General features: G+C 39.6%; 1 protein-coding gene across 14 annotated transcripts in view; it reads left to right on the forward strand.

The window, feature by feature from the left end:
• Nucleotides 1–15,383, forward strand: part of RALGAPA2 (Ral GTPase activating protein catalytic subunit alpha 2) — a 323,293-nt gene that overhangs the window by 199,028 nt on the left and 108,882 nt on the right. For all 14 annotated transcript variants that reach the window (XM_070247008.1, XM_023626011.2, XM_023626010.2 and 11 more), the window contains 5 exons: nt 1,318–1,501; nt 7,035–7,806; nt 8,643–8,714; nt 13,101–13,224; nt 14,473–14,628. In XM_070247008.1, the coding sequence (XP_070103109.1) occupies nt 1,318–1,501; nt 7,035–7,806; nt 8,643–8,714; nt 13,101–13,224; nt 14,473–14,628 (1,308 nt within the window). The remainder of the gene's footprint in view (nt 1–1,317; nt 1,502–7,034; nt 7,807–8,642; nt 8,715–13,100; nt 13,225–14,472; nt 14,629–15,383) is intronic.

Below are 15,383 nucleotides of genomic sequence, written 5' to 3' on the forward strand. Positions count from 1 at the left end.
TTAATAAGAAAGCTACCATAAGGATTTTCCTATACTGCCTTTTTGCTTGGAAGAAGATGTATACAGTTGTCCCCTGCTGACTATAATTCTTGGTCCTTTTTAGCCATGTGCAAAGGTTGCACACACCTAAATCCTCCAGTCCCCAAGAGGCACCACAAGTAGAAGGAACTAAATCGGAAGATGTCCAACCTGATCACAAGGCCTCCTGCCACGTGGGCAAATCAAAGCCAGTCGTCTATATGTGAATTTACTTTGTATAAATATATTTAACCCAAAGATATGTCCTTAGTTTCTAAAATATTACCTTGATTTTCATAAAAATCAGGTTTTTTGAATTTATGATCAAAAAGTAAAATTTAGTGCAGTTATTAGTTCCTTTATACATTTTGGCATACTCAAGATGAATTGTGTGTACATGGCTTGTACGTGCACAAAAGCACAAACAAGAGTAGTTAGAGCTTTAAGTCAACTGCAATTCATAAATAACCAGTGAGTTTTGGGGAAATTAATCTTTTAAAAATAAGAAAACTTTAAAAATTTGTATTAAATTACTTTCATTAATTGTACTTTTAAAAATTAAATTTGCGGGGCTGGCCCCGTGGCCGAGTGGTTAAGTTCGCGCGCTCCGCTGCAGGCGGCCCAGTGTTTCGTCAGTTCGAATCCTGGGCGCGGACATGGCACTGCTCGTCAGACCACGCTGAGGCAGCGTCCCACATGCCACAACTAGAGGAACCCACAACGAAGAATACACAACTATGTACCGGGGGGCTTTGGGGAGAAAAAGGAAAAAATAAAATCTTAAAAAAAAAAAAAAAAAAAAAAAAAATTTTAAATTTGCCCTTCCAAGTCATGGGGTCACAAGTTACATTAATTCAAATTCATGAATGGTTATAAAGTATACTAATGGTCTCTACTTATTGGTTTCATTCTGCCTTCCACCATGGGTGGTGGTTGTGTATTCTGGAGCTCACCCCACAGCTACTCTTCATCTCCTGATTTAGTTTCTTCCACTTGTGTTGCCTCTGGTGGAGTGAAGCAGGATTTAGGTATGTGCAACCACATAGAATGGCTCAAGAAGTGCTTTTTCACTTTTGCCTTCCTTTTTCCTTGAGAATATATTTATTGGCATTGATGTGAAAGGAGCAAAATTAACTTGCTAATAGCACAAAGATACTTTGGAAATGGAAAGAATTCTCTGTTTTCAAGTATTACCAAGGAGATGTCCTGCCTTCTGAGTGCTGTTGTAGTTTTGACAGATTGTCAGGGGACGGGAGGTTAGTGTCATCCATGGCACACATTCCCTTCTGTTTTTCACAGGTTCTGCACTGCTGTGTTTGTGGCTCAAGCACATACACCCAACAAAGTCACTACACGTTGACCCTGGCCGACCTGTCATCCACAGATTACGACCCCTTCCTGCCGCTGGCAAATGTGAGGAATTCTGAGCCAGTCCAATATCATTCATCAGCAGAACTGGGAAACCTGCTTACTGTTGAAGAGGGTGAGATTCTTCAGAATATTAATTCTTATGGGCAGGAAAAGGAAGGATTGTAGGCTTTTGTCCATGATTGCTTTTATTTTTTTGAAATCTAGTTGTTGAAATCCTGCTAGAAAAAGTCCTCTGTGATATCAAATTCTGCCTTCCTTGTTTCTTCCTTTTTTCTCTGTTTCTTCTCCTCTCTCTTTTCCCATCTTAGGTGGATTTTGTATTATTGAGGACCTGTATGTTTCAGACCCATTGGACCCACAATAAAGGCTCATTTTCTGTCCTCAAGGAATTTTACATGTAATAGGAGAGACAGGATTAATGCAGAAAGATGAATTTGTGGACTGGTGGCACCATGGGGGCCTCCCATGGTGAAGGACTTAAGCCAGACTTAGAAGGATGGGCAGACTTTGAAAGAAGCTGATAGAGTATTCCCGACCAGCAAAACATCATGCTGAGAGAGATGGGAATTTACATGCCACAGTTTGAGGATTGCTCTACTCATAGCAGAGGTCCATTTTAGACTGTGTGGGTATTGTCAGGACTTAGGGACTGTTGTATGTCCTCCTCAACCACTCTTCTCCCCAAAATGACAAGAGCTCATCTCTGGGCCTTGGAATGTGAGTGAAAATGTGGGTCTGTCATCCATACATGTGAAATAATTGCATAGAACCAAATGCACACACACACAAATGAGTGCATGTAAAACTAGTGAACTCTGAATATTGATGAGTTGTGTCAGTGTCAATTTCCTGATTGTGATAGTGTACTGCAGCTTTGCAAGATGTTACCATTGGGATGAAGGATATTTGGGATCTCTCTATTATTTCTTACAAGTACATGTGAATCTTCAATTGTCTCAAAATTAAAAGTTAAAAAAAAATGTGGGTGTGGAGTGTTAGATCATCCATGAAAATTTTATAAACTTTACAAGTTAAACACCTGGGCCCAAGAATGGAAACTTGTGGGTAAAAACGTCCTTAAAGAAAAAGGCATGAGGGAATGTCACCAGGAAAGCAGTGTCAAAGAAATAGAAAAAGAACCAAGAAAGAGTCATTTTTAGAAAGTCAAGGGAAGAAAGTGAATAAACAGCCAGAAAGGTCACCACTGCCAGGTGCTTCAGAAAGCTCAGGGAGGGTGAGAACAAACAGGAACCGTTTTATCTCCCAACTAAGCATTTGGTGGTGGGGTTTGCCAAGTACTTTGGGTAGAGCAGTTGCTCTGTAGCCACATAGCATAAGCAGGTGACCTGGGGGATGACCACTCAGAACCCTGAGACAGACCTTCTTGTGGGGCCTTTGGTAGAGAGAGGAAGCACACAGCAGGCAGAAGCTGAGTGAGGGGACGAGGTCCAGGGCTTTGCTTGCATGATTGCAGAGTCTGGAGTGTGGTTCAGGCTAAGGGGAAGGGGATGGGTGAGGTGAGGATGAAGAGGACAGGAGGCGGGGTACCAGTTGGGAGCAAGGGCTGTGGAATCGGCCAGTCCTGATTTTAGCTCCGTCTTATAGACGAGCAAACAAAAGTGAAGGGATTTTCCCAAGGATGTATAAGTCAGAAGTAATGGAGGTGGAATTTGAATTTAAGATTTAATGACCAAGTTCCTGAAATATCCTTATTATTTACTCTGAGATTTTGCCACAGAGTGGACCAAGGACTCATTTTGGTTGTGTTGCTAGTGGATGCTACATGGCATATTTTCACATTGCCCCCTTGGTTGACCTGCATTTAGTTGTCTTTTCCTAGAGTTCCACTGTACTTTTACTTCAATATTTTTTTGCCCTTTTTTCCCCAGAGTTGTAAATTCAAACCCTATGTTTTTTTAACTGAAGGCGTAATAGTTGACAACATTGTGAAATTTCACTTGTACATTATTATTTGTCCATCACTATATAAGTGCTCCCCTTCACCCTCTGTGCCCACCCCTCCCAGCCCGCTTCCCCCCTGGCAACCACTGTTCTCTTTGTCCGTGTGTTTATCTTTCATGTATGAGTGAAATCGTATGGTATTTGTCTTTCTCTGTCTAAATTCAAACCATATTTTAAAAAAATAATCGAAATGACCCTTCATCTATTTCTTTTCTTGTTTCCTACCTTGCAGTTCCTGTCTTAGAAGAAAATTAACTTACTTTTTCCTAAAGTCATTAATTTACACTCATCCCACATGGCTATCCCTAAAATAGGTTCACCACTTATTATGACTTGTCACTTGAAAATAATGGGAGATTAATAAGTTAGTGGAAAAGAATAAACCTAAAAATGCACATTTAAATTTTGGCAGTGCTTTTCTTTTGATGTATAACACTCTTTGACTTGAATATTCCTTCTCCAAAAAACCTCAGGACCTTGTGCAAAATTGTCCTAATGTAGTTCTATAAAATAATTGTTTAAACTTCTATGGCAAAGGAGTTTTAAAATTTACTAGCATTTTAACTAAATAAAAAAGCAAAGAAGCTTAAAACGTTGGCATGCACTCTCTTGCTGAGTGGTTACAACCTGTTAAGAGTGAAGGGGAAAAATAAAGATGATAGCTTACGTGTTTTAGGTTAAACAAATATGCTCATATTTGAGGGGTTTTTTTCCATTTAATGTCATAATTCATCATTCACAACCAGACTATTCCTCTCAGATAATGTTTCTGATAAGCAATGGTATATTTTTATCTATTATTCTTCATAGGCCAATGCTGACTATTTGATGTAGTTAGTGCTTTCAAATAGAGTTACAGGGGCTGGCCCCTTGGCCGAGTGGTTAAGTTGACACGCTCCGCTGCAGGCGGCCCAGTGTTTCGTTGGTTCGAATCCTGGGCGCGGACATGGCACTGCTCATCAGACCACGCTGAGGCAGCATCCCACATGCCACAACTGGAAGGACCCACAACAAAGAATATACAACTATGTACCGGGGGGCTTTGGGGAGAAAAAGGGAAAAAATAAAATCTTTAAAAAAAAAAAAAAAGTAGAGTTACAAACAAGAGACACCTACAGCTGAGGTGGCTGCTGGCCCAGCTCAAGGAAACGCTGTTCAAGGCACACACAGGTGCTCAAATTCCTCATCATTAATACCTAAGTGAAGGGGAGGGAAGAGCCTTAAAACATGAAAGTTAAAGGACAACCTAAAATTACTGCTTTTATATTTCCTCTCTAAATTTGGGAAAATAAATATTTGAAATATATTTCTTCATAGTTTGTTCAAGTCATGAGCTTGTTTTTTCAATACTGGAGTCTAGATTTTCTCTTTATTTTTGAGGGAACTCACAGGCCTTTGATTCAGCTGAAGTCTTCCAGTGAAGAACAATTCTCATTTCATAAATAGTCCCTTTCCTTATGTGGGGGATCAGAATTGGCTACCCCAAAATGTGTCTCTTTGATATTTTTAAGAACAAAAGACTTCGAAAAAAAAAACTTTGACTTTCCCCCACTTGCCTAAAAGAGTTTAAAATAGAAGGGCCTATTCCAGAAAGAAGCTAATACCCATAAGATAACTGTAATGTAACGTAAAATGTGTCTCTTAGGTCACATTGTCTATAGTTGGCCCAGTTTCATTTCCATTTCCGTCTCTAAATTGCCTTCCTCCTCCTTGAAGTCCCAAACCAGTACCCCGACACCCTCCTTTGTCTTCAGCTAAAAATGGTATTTAGCGTGGCAGCTTCAGCCATTTCTGGCGAGTTGCTCAGTTTTCCTGGGTTTCTCCCATGTATACATGTTACAAAGTTTTGTTTGGTTTTCTCCTGTTATTCTGTCTCATGTCGATTTAATTCATAGCCCAGCCAGAAAGACCTAGAGGGCAGAGGAATCGTCTTCCTTCCCTACAGTTACTTTTCAGTACCAAAGATACTTCGGGTTTTTACTGGATGTGTCTTGGTTTGTGACTTGATTAGTGGACTCCCAGTTAATTTCCCATGGTAGAATTCAAACATAATCATTAAAATATAATGCATCTCAAATTGAAAGCACAACCTGCGTAAGTAAAAGTAGAAGAAAGTTGCTTTTCCAGTTGTTATTTTCTGCCTTGGGCTTTATCAAATTGGACCTTTATCCTTAGTTTCCTAGCCTGCTATACCATGTCATCACCATGCAGTGTCTTACATTGTGGACTCCTGAGCTCCCAGCTGGCTGCACCTTTGTCGTTGGGGACATTAACATTTCTGATGGAGCATATATTCATATGGAATGATAAGCATGAATAAAAAGCATCTGTAACTTTTGAAAAAGTTAATATGGACACAAAAGCAAAGGCATTCATAACTGTGATTTCAAGGGAATTAGTTGAGGTATTTTAAATTTCTCAGCTGTATGGAAATCATACACACTTCAATGCGGGCCGGGAAGAAGAGTTTAATTTCAGAGACAGATGTAGATGACCTCCTTTGCTTATAAAAAATGAATTTTTTTAATATAAAGTTTTATTTTACATTATTGAATGCAGGTGATTTCTTGTTCATTGAAAAGAAAAAATTAGAAGAAAAGTCAGGAAAATCTTGTTCCCCTCAGTCATCACACAGAATTTCTTAGATTCCAGGGTTGTTTCTTTCTGGGAATTAGACATCATACAATTGATGCTGTATAAGTCAGTCAATTGGATTTATAATGCCTGAGAGGGAGGGTGTTTAGCTTGAAAAAGCATACTTACAGTTATTTATGTTTTAATCAATATTTGATTTTTCATGTTATAAATTTAAAAACCAGGTATTTCCTAAATCTTTAAGTCCAAATTATAAATCTTAGTTTATTTAAATATCTAGTGATTTTTGTTGTTGAAATCAAGAGGTTTAATTTTCACTTGTTCTTAGATTAACACACTATTCTTTATGAATTTGGCAAATTAAAATTTCCCTAACTACTCTCAAGCTTAAGTAGTCATTTCAACTCATACTTAGGGATTTGGTTTATCTGCTTTGCCCTTACGCCTCAAACATTTTACAAGGCCTGCTTTTACATGCTATAGTCAAAGTCTTTCTAGATTTTTGAAGTCTTAAAAATTTTGTAAATCAGTTGCTCTTGGGCATTTTATCAACTACAGATTTCATTAAAGCCTTCTAAGTATTGCCATGAATTACAAATATATCAGATTCTGTTAAATATTTCAAATGCCCTGACAACAACGTAAATTGTCACAATGCTTTGGATTGCTTCAATATGTTGAAGCAGTCACAGGCTTTGTTCACTTCCTTTTCAATGTCTACCTTTACCTCACTGAGGGGAGTGAGGTCGCCTCTCTGGCCCAGGCCCCCAGCCCCCTCTCCATCCTCTCCAGCTTCGGATTTTGACCTCCCAGAGCTCCCAGAACCATCAACTCTAAGAACAGGGACCTTTCTCTTTTGTTTATTACTGTGTCTACAGATATTTAAATTTACTTTTCAGAATGAAATCTTCAGGTAAATTGGTTCTTTTATCATTCTCTTTAAATTATGCTTTTAAATTCAAATAGAATTAGTGTCAAAAAAGAAAATAGGTGAAAAAAATTCCCAGATTGAAAAAATCAAACATTCTGAGTACAGATTTTAATCTTTGTTCTCCATGGTCTGTGTATTTCTTTCCTGCTGTTCACAGAGAGGAGGAGGAGAAGTTTGGAGCTGATCCCTCTGACTGCCAGAGTGGTGATGGCCCACCTGGTGAACCACCTGGGGCACTTCCCCCTCCGTGGGGGCCCTGCTGTGCTACACAGCCTGGTCAGCGAGAACCATGACAATGTGCATGCGGAAGCCTCTGAGCTCTCCTCCGAAGTGTTCAGGAGCCCAAACCTGCAGCTGTTTGTATTTAACGACAGCACCCTCATCTCCTACCTTCAAACGCCCTCAGAAGGACCGGCAGGCGGATCACCAGTGGGCGCCCTCTCGGATGTGAGAGTTATTGTGAGGGATATCTCAGGGAAGTACTCTTGGGATGGGAAGGTTTTATATGGACCTTCGGAAGGCTGCTTAGCACCAAAAGGCAGAAGTCCTGCATTTCTGATTTCAGGCTGGCATCATCAAGCAGTTGGACCTCAGAAAGATTGTTCTCAAACTGAGGAGGGAGATGATGTCCTCGACAAATTACTTGAAAACATTGGCCACACAAGTCCTGAGTGCCTTTTACCATCGCAGCTAAATCTAAATGAGCCTTCCCCACCCCCACGTGGAATGAACCGTGACCAAGAGAAGGAAATCATCAAGGTCATTTTGCACCAGAATGCACAAGAAGACGAGTATGTTCAGAGGTGTAACTCTGATTTGGCCATGAAAGTCACCAGCCAGGAGCAGCCCTCACCAGTGGAGCCCCGAGGACCCTTTTATTTCTGCAGGCTGTTGCTTGATGACTTGGGAATGAATTCTTGGGACAAAAGGTAACAATCCCCTCTAGACTTTCAATTATTTTATTGTTATTTTTGTGTGATCGTTCTTTTTATCAATTTGGGGTTTGGGAAGCAAAGAATAGAAATGGAGATTTTTCTCTATTTTAGCATTTACAGCTTATTTTCTGCTGTTAAATTAAAGCTAGGAATGAAACTAACTATGCTCTACTGATGTGCAGATTGAATTCCAAACATCTCTTGAATATTTTGAAGGGTATCAAACATTTTCTGTGTGTGTATATGTGTTAATTACTGCTCTGCCCATTATTGCTTCTGCCTTCAAGAAAGATGTGAATGGACTATGAAGATAAATAAGCCACAGTCTCACCTTAGCTCTGGTGAGGGAGGTAGATTTAATACAACTCTCATGAAAAGTAACATGACACAGGAGCTCAAGGGAAACAGTTAATCCAATAGGAAGTGCTGGACAGTGGAGAGGACTCTGTGGAAGGGGCTGGGTTTGGCTGGACTCTCATAGTGGAGTGGAGGTTTTAAGGACAGAGGTGGGGAAAAGAGATTCACAGCAGAGCTGATAGTGAAAACAGAAACATAGGCACACGCTCACAAGTCACACACTCATTGACCGCAGAGCCATCCAGCGTCACTGGATAGTAATAGGATGCAGTGGGATTTTGATGCCTTTGAATGTATGTCTTAAAGAGAATGGAGTTTATTCTGTAGGCTTCAATCACAAATCTTTTGTGAATGAGGCAGGTTATGTGTTGGTAGATGGATGGACGGAGAGTAGATAGGTTTGTTAATTGATTGGAAAGGGCAAAATTGGTCTGTGATTACACAACTTTTCTTACATCTTTTTTTCTTTATAGGAAGAATTTTCATCTGTTGAAGAAAAATTCAAAATTATTGAGAGAGCTAAAAAATCTGGACTCCCGTCAGTGGTATGTGAAAGTATATCAAAGCACTTTATACTTGTTTATCTTTAGGGGGTGTTTGGATGACAGATATAGATGGAGAAATGAATACACCTACAGAGACATCCAAGGGTAGTTTTGTAAGCTGGAATCCGGTGACATTTGCATGTGCCATACCTTTGGTATTTTTACCCTTGAGGGATAAACTTACATGTTTGCTACACTAAGTCGTCATTGCTCCCACCTAATCTGTGCCTTTGATTGAGGACTTTTCCACATGGCAGAGTGGGCGTTCATTCTCATTGAATCTCTGCAGCCACCTCTTTTTCCAGGGAGGAACACAGGCTTTCCTAACTCAAACAGCCTGCCTGTGCTCACACATACCATGTTGTTTGAAGCAAATGAGTCTGACTTCATAACCTGTGCTGTACGCTGATGCACTGGCATTCTGTGGTCTCTGCTCTGCGGTGTTGACAAAATTAAAACCAGTGTGCGATAACTAGTAACTCCCTGGTAGTAAGCCTCACTCTCCAAAGCAGGCCAAATCTCAGATCTGCCCTCTTTCCCTACAATCTTAGAAGCAATTCATAAGATGAGCTCACAACCAGTTTTTGATTTGGGGAAATGTGTGCTTCCAAAAACATCTCAGTCAAGAGTTAAGTATAGTACTTGGTACATAACAGGTGCTTGAAAGTCTTGAATAAACTGCTTCTTTAATCTTTAGTTTTTAACAAGCTCATTTAAAAAATTTTTTAAATTTCTCATTAGAGAGGAGAAACCTGAAGCCATCATTCCTCGCATTGCCCTTCATCACAGTCAGTTTCCCCATTGTTGTTGTGCTTCTTTTTCTCTAGAGCAATAGAGACCGAATTCTCTGTGGAAATTCTGGGAGGGATTTCTTCTGAAGGACTTAGGGATTCACTTTTCTCTCTCTTGTCCTCCAGTGTTAAGCAAGCAGTCACTTGGGCTCCAGACTCAGCTTTTCGAGCGTATGCTAAATTATTCTGTGCTTCGTAGTCTTAAGTGAATATATTGGTGTCTTGTAATTGTGGCCAATTTGTTGAGTGTTAATGCACTTTAGTTGCATGAGGTACAATTGAATTAGCTCCCTGGGGTGCTGTTGCAGTAAAATATGGCTTCGGAGAGCTGAGTGGCAGATCCTCTGCCCCTTGATTAACCTTTGCTTGAAACCCCAACGCCTGGATTTAGTGTCTTCTTGACATCTAAAAAGGTATCAACTTATTTTATTGCAAAAGGTGTTTTCCAGGTTCTTTTTGAAAAACTAGAAATAAGTTGGGGACTCTACCTATGAAAAATCTACACTGTCCCGTGTATTGGTCAGTTAGCAGGTAATAACATATCTTGTCCCTCAACTTTCAATTAGTATGTTTCTATTTATTTCTGATATCAATTTACCTCCGTGCTGTCGAGGCATAGTTCCTGCTTAGCATGTTCTTAGGAAAAGTAGAGACTATCTTGCAACTATTATCTATATACTTTGAAGTTAGCAGAGATGTAAATAGTATTATGAATGTACATACAGACTACAGTGGTCTCCCCTTTTAAATATTAATGCCTCTTGTCACCACATGGTAAGGTGAAAGTTAAAATCATGTTTTTTCTTTGTTTGGCTTTTTAATGGGACATCACGAGGAAACTGAACTATTCTGGTCTATTCCTTATAAGAGAGAAAAATGCATTCTAATGAGGGAGAGGAAATTGTTGATTTTATGTGTGTGTGTTCCTGAATTACCTGCTCCTTCATGCGTTGGTCCTGTAGCTTATGGTTATGAAGCGCTGTTGGTGATGCTAATTATCATTTCAAAAGCCTGGCTCTAATAAGGCCAGACCCAGCATCTGCATCCTAGCAGGCTCTCTGTGGTGCTAACATTTTGGAGGATGTGAAATTTGATGAATGTGTACAGCTAAAGGTCACCTTTCCTCACACCTACACCCGTTAGGCGGTCGTTGGGCTTGGCTCTGTTTTGCTCCACCTTGAGTTAATGAGGACCAAGGACCTCTGAGCAGCTACAGTGTAAAAAGCGGGGACTAGAAGGAGAATAAACAAACATTTCAGATAAAACTAAGATTGTTTTTATATATGTAAAGTGTATAGAATAGAGAAAAATTAAATGCCGAGGACTTTTAAATATATAGAAAGAGCTACAGAAAGAAATCGAGTAACTATACTTTTTTCTCCTTTTGTTGAGACTTAGGTTATGGCCTCATAGGTTATGGCCTCTGTTACCATCCAAGCCCCTAAATTATTATAGCTCTAGAATAAGCTAGTCAGAGTCTAGACTGCTGGTGTGTCCTGCCTGTGTCTCAGGGAGTAAATGGTGTTGCCATTTCGGGACTCTCTACTGCATGAGGACGAGCTTTCTGACAGTCTGAGAGCACAAGGTCTCTACCAGAGCATTGGCCCCCTAGGATCCATAACCAAGAAACTCCCCTCTCCTCACAATAGCTGTTCCTGTTAAGAGAGGCACCCCCAGCAGTGTGCTTATGCCACACCAGTCAGGGCATCCAGGATGTCTACCTTCTCCAGGGGCAGCGAGACAGTGTGCATCAGAAGCCTTAAAGATGGGCAGGGACCAAGATTCCATTTTTATGAATTTATTTTAACGACATATCAAAGATAGTGTGAAAATGTCTTTAAAAATGGAAGCAACCTAAATGTCTAATAACAAGGATTTGGGATATGGTATATTAAAATAATGGAAGGTTACACAACCATTAGTAGCTTTGTTATACAAACACGTTATAAAAGTGTTCATGCTCAAAAATGGTTTAAATAGTGACTTTTGTATTATGTATATTTCACACAATAAAAAAGTGTTCACAAATATTTTAAGTGAAAAAAATCAGTTGCAAAGCAGGATATAGTAGCCTCTCTTTTTTAATGCAAAAATGCATCCTAAAATGGTAGCAGTTGTGATTGCAACCTATGAGCAAAGAACATAGTGATGTTTTTATTCTTCTCTTCACTTCCTGTATTTTCTAATTTTTCTTCTAAGTATGTTTATTACATGTAAACTATGGGGGAAATGAATAAGCTATCTAGTAGAATAGAAGGAGAGTACTTTCCTCCTTGATTTATTTTTATGATTTTTGAGTTGTGTTCCAATTCGTTCTGCTTAATAAGTAGAAAAATAACTCCTGCAGAAGGACACATTTGAGAAAATGTTAAAGTATGGAACCCAAATTCCACCAATATAGATGTCTAATCAGATTCTAATGTTGAGATATTGAACAATTGGACAGTAGAAACATTTCCATATTGTTTAGGCACTTGATAGTTTTTCTTATGAGATTTTGAAGAATGTAGTGCAAAAATAAGAAGAGTGGAACTTCTCTGTAAGTGGTAATCCGAAATTTTAGAAAATTGAAATGAGAGTAAAAAACTCTTGGTTGATGGGGCTGTGGAATGAGCAGTTCTTGATTAAAGCCCTGTTTGAATGAAAACAATGTCTTCATCTCTAAACTATAACCAGATTGCTTGGTGTAGGTCTAGTTATTTTGACACTTTAATCCAGGGTATAATTTGTAGAAGTTGGTTATTAACATATTCAAATATGTCATCATACCTCTGGTCAATGCAGGAGAGATTTAACTGAGCACCTACTATGTACCAAGGACTATGCCAGATGTGCAGAAGGTGAGAAGGCAGGGCTCTTTTCCTCAAAGTGCACATCACATGTGCTTGAATTAACAGCAAACTGCCCAAAACCCATTGTGGAGGAAGTGAATGAGGTTTGATATGGCCAAAGAGATTTCCCTGGACAGCTGTCCACCCTCCCAGGCACCTTCAGATTAGTTAGAGCACATGGTGGGTATACCCCTCACAAAGAAAGTACCTAAGTATGTTCTGCTTAGAAGAAGTTTCTCTTTCTCATAAAGTCTCAGCATATTTTATAGTTCCAGTCAGGGAGCTCCCCAATATCCTTATCTCAGAATGTGGAAAGTGAAATACGGGTGGTCACATAGATCTATTCACAATTGATATCTATTTGAAATGCTTTCAAAGATATTTTTCACCAAAGATGGAGAGAATTTGTCAAATGGTGTGCTCCGACATGCTGTTAGGTATATCATATGTCTGAGAGAGTGATCTCAAGAGCCAGACTGCCCTGCTTTAGTCCCCACCGTCCTGCTGGCTGTGTGTGCTTTTGGTTTACCTTTCTGTGCCTTCTTTCAGCCACCTCTGCAAGGTGGGTGATGATCATGCTTGTCTCATTAGGGTGATTGTGAAGAGTAAATGAGATCATGCGTCGAAACAACTTAGAACAGTGACTGACCTCTAGCAAGTTCTCAGTAAATGTAATCTCTATAGTAGGAGTCATGCTGGTGGTAGTACTAAAATAAAATTTTACATGTAAGAATTCTAACTCCTTTAAATTTAAAAATTTATAGCCGTGAAACACACAAAATTGCAGTATTTTACATTGCTGAAGGTCAAGAAGACAAGTGTTCAATCCTTTCCAATGAAAGAGGAAGCCAAGCATATGAAGACTTTGTTGCTGGACTTGGATGGGAGGTAATTCATTTCATCCAGGAGGTGTTTTATTGACCAGCACTATTTAAGGATGTATATAAACTAGACATTGATTGTGTAAGTTTTTACATATGTTTTTACATTCAGTAGTGTGGGTAGAGTTCTGGAGTTGAAGAATATATTGAATTTGACATCTTCTATTAGTTGCCTTCCAGTACTTTATACGTGAACTTTTGTTTCCTGTTAACTTTCCTCTTACTATAATTTCATTTGCTTTTTCTAAGAACTGAGTAGTCAGATTAGCTCACCCAGCCATAGACAGTTTATAGTCAAAGAAGTCACCTATGGGCAGAGAAGCAATGGCTTTGGCCACAATATGGAAATTGTAGAAGAAATCAATGACTTGATGGGTGAAAAAATGGAGAAAGAGTTGGATGAAGTCAAAAGTTGAAACGAAAATAGAATATAGTAGCCATGATGGTTTAGCTATCAACCTATTTCCATAAGGTAGATCCCAGGATGATTGATATTGAAAACATTTGTTTTTTCTTTACTAAATGGTACTCAGACAGACATATATACCTTTATACACATGTACACACACACACACATATATCTGTCTCCAGGAACATAAATGTAAAGGAAAGTATATTCCCAGAATCTGAAAGAATTGAGAGTAGCTCAAATGGAAATCAGCACAGCTGAATAATGTTCTTACTTTTTCTTACTTTTGGTTTCTTGGTTATCTGTGCTGTGGGAAACTCTGGGTGTATAAGTAAGACTTGTCTCTGAGAGTTGAATGTTAGCAAGGGGACTGACGTGGAGATAGGGACAGGGTAAGGGTACGTTAAGGTCAAGAACATATACTTTCTAAAATATCATGTAGGGTTTAGTCTAAAAGATTTATTGCACTTCCAATAAATCATTTTATATATATATATGTGTACACAACATACCATACATGTTATATGTACATGTATGGTGTACATATAACACCATACATGTACATATATGTGTGTATAAATATACACACACACATAGACGTACACGTCTAGAGAAATATGCACCAAACTTTTGATAGTGGTTTTCTTAAGTGGGTAGAATTTTGGAGCACTTTCATTATTTATGTTTCTTTAATATTTTATTTTGTCTAGCTTTGTATTACAGTTGTTTGTAATCAGCTATAAAAAGGAAAATAATTAGATCATTTGGAAAAATCTACATTCCTGCTTAGTGAATAAGCACAGCTCGTGTCTGACCCTCACTCTTCCTCTCTATGACCTGCATCAGGTGGATCTCTCAACCCACTGTGGGTTCATGGGTGGACTTCAGCGCAACGGCAGCACAGGGCAGACCGCCCCTTATTATGCTACCTCAACCGTGGAAGTGATTTTCCACGTTTCAACTCGGATGCCGTCAGACTCAGATGATTCACTCACCAAAAAGGTAAGGGGCCTCCTGGGAACCATTCTTAGCTGCCCTGGTTTGTAGGCGAGGCGAGGCTCTCCTAGAGCAGAATGAAGGTCACGGATAGCATGCAATAGCATGCACGGAGACCGGTTTCCTCTGGAGGCGGCCTCAGGGTCGCTCTTCTTAAGGTACAGTTGTAGTTAATCTGAAATATCCAGCTTGGAACAAACTAGATAAAGAAATATGTGAAAAGCAATCAATCGTTTGAGTCTTAAATCCTGAGATTAAGATTTATGGAAAAGAAGGGTCTTAAATGTTGTTAATTATGGATCTATCCTCACACGACTACTAACTAACAGAAAGTAATGGTGTTGCCCTCTCAGGTTGGCGAAAGTCGTAAGATGTAGTGACCTTGTGCTGATGGGGATCTGAGAATGCAGGCACCTCTCAGGTTTCCCGTGGGGCGATTTGGCAGTGTCTGTCAAAATGCCAAGTGCAGGTGTGCTGCTGCCCAGTGGGCCTGTCTTTGGCACTTACCTTGTGTTCTCCTTCAACTTGGGCCCTGTGGGCAGTTTTTTCTAGAATTCAGAGGAAACCTCCTGTATCTCTGAGGAGAAACCCCCTAGGGGAACACAGCCCTGTACTTTCCAACGTGCAGGATGTTCACCTCAAGTGATCCTCCGTTAGAGGTGAGGAGCGCCTCAATAGAAGAGGAATTTTATTCTGGGACAGAAGCCTAGAAATCGGAACCACTTCTGTGAGTTCACACAAGAAGTACAACTGCAACTTAG

Source organism: Equus caballus, chromosome 22 (genome assembly GCF_041296265.1).
Source record: "Equus caballus isolate H_3958 breed thoroughbred chromosome 22, TB-T2T, whole genome shotgun sequence".
Lineage (NCBI taxonomy): Eukaryota > Metazoa > Chordata > Mammalia > Perissodactyla > Equidae > Equus > Equus caballus.